The sequence below is a fragment of the Hetaerina americana genome, unplaced genomic scaffold (genome assembly GCF_022747635.1).
Source record: "Hetaerina americana unplaced genomic scaffold, ioHetAmer1.1.p SCAF_8, whole genome shotgun sequence".
NCBI lineage: Eukaryota > Metazoa > Arthropoda > Insecta > Odonata > Calopterygidae > Hetaerina > Hetaerina americana.
In genome coordinates, this window is record NW_027287427.1 from 73,780,277 (window position 1) to 73,791,144 (window position 10,868).

Here is a 10,868-nt window from a genome sequence, read left to right on the forward strand (position 1 = left end):
CATCCATTCGCTTTTCAGTTCAAATATGTTAATATAAAGCAAATCATGGGAAATTAATAAGGTGAATAATTCAATTCTCACTTCATCCGTCCAGACGTCGGTTGCGGTGGCATCGACGATGTACCAGCTGAGCCAGCACCAGGACAAGCAGGAGACTCTCTACAACGAGTTAAAGCAGGTGCTGCCATCTCCCGAAACGCCGATTACCAACGAACACGTTGACCGGATGCCATACCTGAAGGCAGTCATTAAAGAACTCATGAGGTAAGAAAAAAATGAGGGCTGGAAGAAGGAAAACATCGAAGGGCTGTCGCTAGCTTCACTGACAATTTAACAACAACAGCAAGCAATTGTATCTTCGAAAGATCTAATACATTAATGGTTTCGGAGACAATTTTCTTGACGAGTATATAATTATTTGGTCTTTATAAAATAGACGACAACGTGTAGGCCCTAAAAATTTTATGAGTGGACTTCTTGTGCATTGTAAGGTGATACTGCTGCAAATTAGGGATCGCTTTCACGAATTATCTAAAATCCATATTTATTAACCCAAAAGCTCGTTTTAATTCCGAGGGTAGAGCTGAAATTATTTTAATCCCAACAACGTGTAAAATTCATAAATCAGCGGGGGGGAGGGCGGCAGGGTTCTTTTCCCTCTGCCGCCGATGGTTTCTCAGTAAGACCTGGTAACCGGGAATCAAACTCGGGCCCTGCGGGAAACCCACGGGGCCACCCACTTCGATGGACGAATTATCAACGCACAAAAATTATAGAGATGTCAAGGTTGTCTGAAATATATGCAAGAATAAAATGTTCCTTTAGAAGGAAATTAAAAAAATTGCTTCAGCCATTATTTCCCATGATTCTTTCGTTTAAATACAATCAAAAATCCTAGAAATAACTTTATTTACAATTTCGCGAATGAGTAAATTACTGCTTATTATGCATATGTTGTTGGAAATGGCGATTCCATAAATTGATATTAATTAAAGGTAATCTGTTATAAAAACGACAAAAATGACACCGAAATATGATTTTAGAAATATATAACATTCCGACTTTTCAATCAAGGATTTCAAGATACTCTCACCATCTTTAAAGTGATTTCATTCCGGTAGACTTAGATATGAAGAAAACATGAATACAGTTTGCCATTTTTTGTTCTCTTACCATTAAAGGCTTAAAATTTATTTCATTTTGCAATATACCAGTCTTTAAAAAAGTTATCAAAATATTAGTAAATATAAAATGAAATTATTTCTCCTATGAAGAATATGGAATTCCGTCACTCTCGTGGGCTACATATTCCTGCATTTAAATAGGACCTACACTACGAAATACTGCTAGAAATAGAAAAAAAACGTTGGAGAGTTGAGATCTTCATTGATAGCCAAAAAGGCGAATGATTTTTACACTCTGAAATGATTGAATTGATGCAATACTATTAACCTATAGGAATTGCAAGAAATAAATGCCAACAATTAAGCTCAACTATTGTTTTATTTTACATTTCAAAGAAAATTGTTCTTTGCTTGCAGGATGAAACCGGTGGTGATTGGGAATGGCAGGATGGTCACCAAGGACACGGCAATATGCGGATACATCATCCCCAAAGGGGTGAGTAGACATTCTCTGATGCTATACTACCTTGATCAAAAATTTCCCGGAATTTATTCAGAAAATTAAAAATACAAGTTTATTCATCTAAATCTATATTGTCCCCTTCAAAGTAATCCCCATCGACTGCAACACACTTATGCCAGCGCTTGATCCAATCCTCGAAACATTTTTTATATTCGGTTTTCGGTATGTCCATCAGTGCTTCCTGCGATTTTTCCATTACTTCCTCTCGGCTGCTAAAACGCGTTCCCCGTAATGGTTTTTTAACTCGATTGAACAGAAAGAAGTCACAGGGAGCCAAATCAGGTGAATTCGGTGGCTGTTGGATGGTATTTGTTGCATTTTTCGTCAAAAAATTACGAATAATGATAGCACTGTGCGACGGTGCGTTATCATGGTGCAAAATCCACGAGTTTTCTGCCCACATTTCTGGTCTCTTTCGGCGAATTGCTTCACGCAAACGTCTCATAACGCCCAAATAATACTCTTTGTTTACTGTCTGGCCTTCTGGCAAAAATTCATGATGCACTACACCGTTGTAATCCATGAAAACCGTCAGCATTGCCTTCTTTTTTGACTGAAAACGACGTGGTTTTTTTGGTCTCGGCTCATTTGGTGAACGCCATTCACTTGCCTGATGTCTGGATTGCGTGTCGTACTCATGAACCCACGTCTCGTCTCCAGTAATGATCCTTTTGATGAATGTGGGATCGGATTCAGCCTCGCAAATCATGTCTTTTGCGACATCAACACGGTCTCTTTTTTGCATGAAATTGAGGTCTTTTGGCACCAACTTTGCTGCTACACGACGGAAACCCAAATCATTAACCACAATGTCTTGGGCGGATCCATAGGCAATGTTCAAGTCCTCCGCTATTTCTCTGATGGTTAATTTGCGGTTATTGACTAACATTTCTTTTACTTTATCAATTTTTTCACCGACTTTCGATGTCGATGGTCTGCCACTGCGTTCATCATCTTCGATTGACTCACGACCACTTCTGAACCGCTCGTGCCACTGGTAAACGACCGTTTTTTTTAGAGAATCGTTGCCGAAACACTTTTCCAACATTTCCAACGTCCGTGCGCCACTAAATCCGTTTTTTACGCAAAATTTAATACAAGTTCGTTGTTGCAAATTTAAATCCATTTCTGCAATTGTAAAAAATCGCCAACACACACAGAGATAGATGTACTCTTGGCTACGTAACTTTTGCAAATTTCAAGTTATGACACTAAGATTTAAAGGGAATATAAACAACAGATGTACCAATTTAACAAAAAAAACAGAACTCAAATCGGAACGATGGGAGCGCCACACGGTGGTTATTCCGGGAACTTTTTGATCAAGGTAGTATGTAGGGTCTCAAATTGGAAAAAGAATATGTATATCGTAAATGGTCGTTTTTCCAAAAGGTCGTATTTATCCCTCTTTGCTATAACATAATTTCCAAATCATATTTCACCGCCAAGATCTCAAGCGTTTATGCCTTTAACGTTTTACGAGTACTCAATCGTTTGTCGCTACCGCTCTGTACTTCACCTATACTCTCTCCTACTCCCCCCTCCCCTCCCCCTCCCCTCCCCTCCCCTCCCCTCCCCCTCCCCTCCCCTCCCCTCCCCCTCCCCTCCCCCTCCCCTCCCCCTCCCCTCCCCCTCCCTTTCTCTCAAGTTCTCCCACCCCCCTTTCCTCACTACACCTCCCATCAACCCAAAAACCCGTCCCAACGCATCCACGTGTATATAAATGTCAAAAGGTCCTGTATATTTTGCTTGATGATGTCGGCTATTCGACGAAAGCGATCGTTTTTAAAAGAAAAATCAGAGGAGCAAATAGAGTTATTACTATTCACTTTCCATGCTGCTAGTAAATGGAATCCTCATGAAGTTGGATTGATTGCCAAATTGGATCGTTCATACCGAGTAGAAAAACTTCCCAAAAGAGAATTTAGAAGATGAAAATATGGAATTTACAAGAAACTATTTGAATATCAGATTGACCAGACAATTTGCGTTTATTTCTGTCAGTAGTATTATTTTTAGTGAGGCGAGCGACAGCAAAGAGAAATGTTTTCTTTCGCTGGTTAGGCCTAATTGAGAACGTGCTGCTTGTAAATGCGATCATCACGAACTTGGATTGATTGCCGCAATTGATCTCGTGCAGCGTAAAGGATCTAGATTTGCAAAATGTTATGATAAACTTAGTTGCTTATCCAAAATATTAGAGGAGCTAGGCTGGTAGTCACTCACGGAGCGAAGGTTAAATTACAAATTAAATCTCTTGCATAGATTGGAAGGGAGTCTCTTTAGCAGTCATGTTGAAAATGTATTATTATCCCCCTCGTAGCAGAGATCATGTCAATAAAATTAGAGAGATTAGTGTAGAACATATAGGTTTGAGATATCATTGTTTCAAGAACGAAAAGCGATCATAATAACACTGTCCGACCGCAGTAGAGGTAAAAATATTCAGATCAAAATTGGTCTGGTGTGTATTTCCCCTGCCACACACCCTAGAAGTGGCTTGCAGGGTGCTAAAATATCTGCAAGTACATGTACTATGGTCTTTAATAGAGATATACTGCTCTACGCACAAGAGAAGAATTATTAGTAGCAAGAAGGACAATAACTAAGACCAGATGAGATAATAACCACATAAAAGGATACTTAGTATGAAAAAAGAATGGTACGTTTCCACCCTAGTGTGGTCGGATACAGTCATTCTGATCCCTAATATTTTATGGGAAAAATGAGATCTCAAAGCTATCTGTTTTACACTTAATCTCTCACAAAAGTTCATTGACTGCCCTTGATTGATATGATCTCTCATACCGTAGTACGAAGGGGCTAACAATACATTTTCAGTATCATCGCCAAAGAGACCACCATCTTATTTATGCAAGGGGCTAAATCTGAAATTTAAGCTTAAAATATAACAACAATTTACAAATCTAATTCCTCTACGATCTAATTATTCACTCAATTCAGCTTCATAAGGATCCGATTAACCAGCAGCATACTCTAAGTGAGGGATAACTAGCTAAAAATAATATTGCTTAGAAACCTTGTCAACATATCTCCCCAATTCCCTTCTATTAAGACCTAATTTTTGTTAGCTTGCCCACATATTTCCCTTATATATTTCAATCAGGAGAGATCATGTTCAAGGGTAAAGTTCAAACACTTAATCGAGTCTACCCTACAATTGAACTGACCTTTTTTTAGAAATTAAAAACAAAATGTGCGCGCTATCGTAAAAAATTAGATATTTTATGAAACGATCACATTACGTACATGATGACACTTGAAAATTGTTGAAAATATTTCGAACAAAAAGTAATTTTTTACGATTGCCTCTTAAATTCAATAGATAATAACAGTACACTATTACCATGAAAAGCATTAGACATTTTAATTTTCTATATATTAGTGGTATAATCAATTCACCATACATATTTTTAAAGATAAAACCTTATTTATTAGTGCCTGAAAACTCAAAATTTCGACTGAATGTCAAATATTGGTACATTTCATCAGTAATGTGGGAATGAAATATATAATTCAGATATAAAAGGGAATCCTGAGGATTGGAACAGTTACTACAAAGTTAGTGATGCAATTTTATCTCCAGAGTAAAACAGATTGTCCCTCCATAGGTGAAAAGCTGACGACGTCTGTGAGGATGAACTTCTTTTCTGCCCCAATATTGATTTCTAGTTTACTTTCATTACAATGAGCTCTTAACTATGTTATTTATAAATTGAGAAAATGAAATAAAATCATGAGTTATGATTATTATCATTTTCAACTGGGGAAGTTAACATTCAACCTAAATATATTTTTTTCATCATTGATTAAATGTATGACTCGAAGATCTGATTCGAGTTGAAAATCACTTAAAATAACTGTTTACCAAATGATCTGTAACTTTTCAGTAATAGCCTAAAGAATCTTACCTTATGATCTGCTCACCATTAGATTAATGAAAGTTTAATAAATTTATAATTAAGTTTAGTATTTGTTGCATTATTAAATCGACGGCTTCTCCCAGATGAGGGGAGGGGATGGGATTAACCAGCAGACCTGAGGTTGGTGTCGTGAAAGGTGACGACAATTTTATCAATGTTTCACTTATTTTAAACTTCAGACAACGAAATTAGGACAATACATTTCATAAAGTCCCATAAAAGTGTTGGAGTTATGAAAATGCTTAATTTAAATGCCTATAATTTGTTTATTTCTATTTAAAAAGGGAATAACCTCATTTTGTTGAGATACTCAATAATCTCAAATACACAGAAGAGTATTTTTGTGCAAATACGTATTAGTCTACAGCAACGGAGGACGTCAAGCGAGCGGCCACCTTCAAAGCGACCCATTCAAGTGAAAAGTGTCTGAAGTCGCAACGCCGCCGCTAAGGCCGATGCCGCCGACTAACCGTCTCGCTTTCCGTACTTTGCAGAAGCAAGTTGTGTTCCCGCACTACGTGGTGAGTAACCTGGAGGAAAACTTCCCGCAGCCGGAGCGGTTCCTTCCGGAGAGATGGCTCAAGTCCGGGGCTGGCGGCGGCGGAGCTGGGGAGCCCTGCCCGTGGGCCAACCACAGGGCCGTCCACCCCTTCGTCTCGCTCCCCTTCGGCTTTGGGCGCCGCATGTGCGTCGGCAGGAGGTTCGCGGAGCTGGAGATCCAAGTAGTGCTCGCCAAGGTAAAGCTCTCGGTCGAGGGATTCGAAATTCAGGCACCAACAACCCAACAGTTCACGGCCCTACATTCTATTCTTCTCCATCGTCATTCCCAACCCTCACCGGAGACCCCGGGGTGGAGTGGGCTCCTCATCACCCCCTCCACTCTGTCATCCTACGCCTCCCGAGGCCCTTCTCAATCAGTTCACAGCCACCCCTGTCTTCGGTCTTCTGTCTCTCATTCACTTCAACCTTCATTACTCTGCTCCCTTACATGGCTACCTTACCTTCTCATTACTCAAGCCATTTCAATCTGATTCCCTTGAAACTTATTACTGAAAGGATTGCAGTCCAGAATAATAAGCAAGTCACGTCTTGCGTGTTGATGGGTCACCATCAGGGTACTTGATGAGGATGCTGATGCATCGAAACCCGGGATGTGGCGGACGTATTTGTGCGTTATTATGGCTTCTTAGAGTTTGCATTTATAAAATGTAATGGGGGCAGCAAAGCTACCAAATAGTAAGTTTTATCCGCTCCTCTATCAATAATTCATTTTCGTACTTCTAACTCGCTTGTTGATATTTTGTCTTACTTAGTTACCTCATACAAAAATATCTTAACACACTCATTTCCGCCTTTCCCACGCATTCACCTTCTTTCGTTCTTTCCTTTCATACCTCAGATGAATGCACTGATGCTGGTTTTATAAATGACTTGAGTACTTTCCACCTCCTAGAAGGAAGTTATCGTATATGAATCATGATATCTTCTTCCATTTCTTTTACCTGATTTAAGTCCCTGATTTATTTTCTTCGTCCAATATTCAGGTTATACCATTATGCAAGCGAATTTTGCAATTTCTCTATTGAAATATATATTCTGTCTTCTTACTAATAATCTTAAGACTCTTTTATTCAAGAAATGACAACTCTTCCAATTTCCTTTCTAAATCCTACCCTGCTGTTACTTTCAAACACAATGCCATCAACAAATATGACACACTGAGTTCTGTTTGGTTAGTTCTCTTGAGATGACATCCTAGTCTGAAACAAAGACTTATTAAAGACAATTACTTAAAACATAGATATGGGCTTAAGGAGTATTTCGGCTCAAGCATAATTTAACTGGAACACGCTCCGTTAGCTCTGTAAAACTGATACTCTTGGTTACTTTGAGCCATGTTTCGTGCAAAATGTATGTCAATATGTACACAGCAAACCAGAGATAGTCAGTTACCAAGGTCAATAAGTATACCTGTACATACTTTAGGCAAATCAATGATAAGCATTATTTCTGGTCAGAATCAGAAGACATGAAAAAAACAAACATCATATGGAAAACATGTTCAAGGCATGAGCTATTTCGAAAACTTAAGTTAGGAAATCATGCAGTTTTTCTGTTAGTTATTTCCTTCTTTAGGAGGGCGTCTTAAGCAGTAGCTGTAAGGTTTAGATAATTTTTGAGCTTCGAAAAAGACAAGTTCAGGGTGATATTCCCTAAAATCACACTTCCCACATAAGGTACAGTGCGACTCCAGGAATGTCACAGGTTCTTCCAAAAATTTAATCCAGCGATTGACGGCCTATCCCATGCAAGGGAACCCTTTAAGCTTGTTCGGTCAATGATAGCGGTAATGCTGAAAATTTAATCAACTGATATCATCTAAATGACCGGATCCTACTTTCTTTCCAACCTGACAACAAACTACACAAAAGAAATCTATTGCAGAACCCGAATACCAAATTCTTAGAAATATTTGGGATTGTCAATGTTGGTAATTTTCTTTGAGAATTGATGGTTTGAGAAATACTCTGTGCTCCCATGAGATAAGTACTATCAATCACTCCAACTATTTCCCATTTACTTTTCTAAAGCTACAATTCTTTCTGCTGCCAGCTGGAATTGCACTTCTTTTCGTATCTATCATGAAAAGATTCAAATTCAATTATTTATGCCTTCTCATGACATTTCGAACCAATTCTTATTTATTATATGCACAGTGTGCTGTGGTAAGTTGCACCATCCCAGGTTAATTGGAAGAATGTGCTTTAGGGTCCGTCCAGAGCAAGGCGTTTTTATTATGTGTTCAAGTGTAATTTTTTGTATAGTGAATTACGAAATCGGCCGTTAATGAACGTCAATTTATAATAATATTAATTATTGCCGGAATTAAAGTGATAAATACCAAAGATTATCTTTCTCCATCAGCCTATGTATATTACACTAAAATGTACACGTATTAAATTAATTCTCCCATGACTATCTAAATGGGTAATTGAAAAAAATCTTGAAAAACATTAAAATATCACAGGTTTTCACAGAATTTTCACGATTATATCAGTTTATTGCTTTTCTTGACTTTTAACTAGCTTAATATAATATAAAGCTATTCATAAAGATATTCAACATTTAGAACGCTCGATTTGAATGTTTTCTTGTACCTAAATTATCTACTACTCAAATGATTCGAACAGTGGTAGGAAGACAGTTTATCAAGTGTATGTTATAGCGCCATAATTTGTAATTGGATGTTTCCCGATGAGATAGAAGAGGGCACTCATTAATATATGTTCGGTTTCAATTTCAGATGGTCCGGACATTTAAAATAGAGCATCTACACGGACCACTAGAGTACAGCATCCAACCTATGTTCACTCCCGATGGACCACTCAACTTCAAGCTAACGGAGAGACCGGAGTGAAATGGAGTTCCCAGTGGGCCTCGGACCGCTCACAAATTTTTGTCCAGCTGATCTTCTCCCGCTCCTTGGAATCTAATTTACTAAATTCCATATGCAATATTGCATTCCAAAGCTACACCCAGAGTCATTTTAAGTGTATTCACCTATCTCGGCTGGTATCTTTAACCTAAAATTTTGAACCACCGCAATCTCCCATTGAAATGCAGAGACAATACTTGAATGGATATATTAATGGAATCGGTATCCAAGGTTACGATACAAACGCGGAAGATGGAATTCACTGGAGTGCAATATACGATTGTGTCGGCTATTGACTAAGGGCGAGAGGAACAAAGAAATTAATATTGCCTCCCTGGAGTAATGGTGAAATAATTACCTCATTACATAAAGCGGAAAAAATTCAACAATACGCCATGGAGAACATGTAAAAAAAGTACATACATTAAATAGTAGGCTATTTCGAACGCCGGAAGTCACTAATCCGTACGTGTCCGACGTTGATACGAAGATTTTCTATTTACGGGGGAAGTCTCACATTTAGGTCGGCGTGGCAGCTCAAGGCAATGAGCTACTGGCCAAGGGACTCGGACCATTAGATCTCATTAAGGAGATCTAATGGTCCGAGATTCTCTTTCCTAAAATGTGCGTGCCTCTTTAAATTCTTTTTTTTTCAAAGGGGTTTTTCATTAGATAATAGTGCAATGGTAATGCGAAGAATGAATTCTGCTTTTGACTGATGTTCAACACAGGCTAAAGAAGCCATTTTTGTCGATACGCATGTTGCGAAATCCAGTGATACACATTAACATAATTTGATCCAACCATTTCTGTACATATCATGTATATTAAATGTGTGTAGATTATTATTATAAATAAATTATATTGAAAATTGAACTCGAAGCGACGCATGAACCTCAGCAATTCTAGCTCGGGGAATGTTTTTTTCTTAATTTTCTCATGTGGAGTGTCTTCGATTTCTGCTGCTGGTGTGGACTGTAGTTCAGGATTTTCACTTGTACAAGTCCTCGCATTTCCTGCATTCATGTCTCGCCACAAATAAATGTTTCGAAGAAGTTAAAATTATAAGTTTTTCCCCACAGAGAATCTTTGAGTACTTTTGTGAAATATACACAAATATTATATGACTATGGTTGGTAAGTTCTTTCTATGAATGCCGGAAACACCACGATTCAGAGCAAACACTGTTAAAAATGAATATATTGTAGATCAAATTTTCAATGTACAATAATTAATATGTATGCATGTGAAAATAAAATATATTTATGCATCATAAAGTTTCTTTTTTCTTCCCTGCCATGATGTTGAAATTAATTCAAAACAATAACCGCATGAAATAGCAGGCATATTTTTCAACAGTAGAATAACACATGTGGTCGCAGTGAGTTTCTGATAGATACGGGAACTACGCAACGACCACCATACTCAACCTAAGCAACATACCACGCATCACGATAAACCAATTGTTAATGACATATGATTTCTATCTCCCTAGATGTCGTTCATCATTCCTAATTATTCCTCCCTCTTACTCAACGTCCTTTCCCCTTTCATTGTTTTCAATTTTCCGTTTACAATCAATAATCATTACACCCACTTAGAAAAAGGTACGTAAACATGGTTTCCGCAAAAGAGCCATAGTTTCGCCTCTCAAATTCTATTCAAATTCTTACCGCCCGATGTATTCAAAGCTTGTGGCGTCAAGAAATAATTTAAACAACAAAATTATTGGAACGATGACATCAGTTGAGGTGCCACAAACTTCATCCATTTAATCCCCATTGGATTGGCATAACCTCCTGACCACATTAACATTACGAAACCTAAAACACAAAGGAAAT

At 38.1% G+C, this 10,868-nt stretch overlaps 1 protein-coding gene across 2 annotated transcripts in view; it reads left to right on the top strand.

Moving 5' to 3' along the window:
- The window catches only part of Cyp49a1 (Cytochrome P450 49a1), a 106,068-nt gene extending 95,844 nt beyond the window's left edge, over positions 1-10,224 (top strand). For both annotated transcript variants that reach the window (XM_071596496.1, XM_071596497.1), the window contains exons 8-11: positions 95-264; positions 1,542-1,620; positions 6,086-6,328; positions 8,896-10,224. In XM_071596496.1, coding sequence (XP_071452597.1) covers positions 95-264; positions 1,542-1,620; positions 6,086-6,328; positions 8,896-9,009 — 606 coding nt within the window. In that variant the 3' untranslated portion in view covers positions 9,010-10,224. The remainder of the gene's footprint in view (positions 1-94; positions 265-1,541; positions 1,621-6,085; positions 6,329-8,895) is intronic.
- The last annotated feature ends 644 nt before the right edge of the window (positions 10,225-10,868 follow it).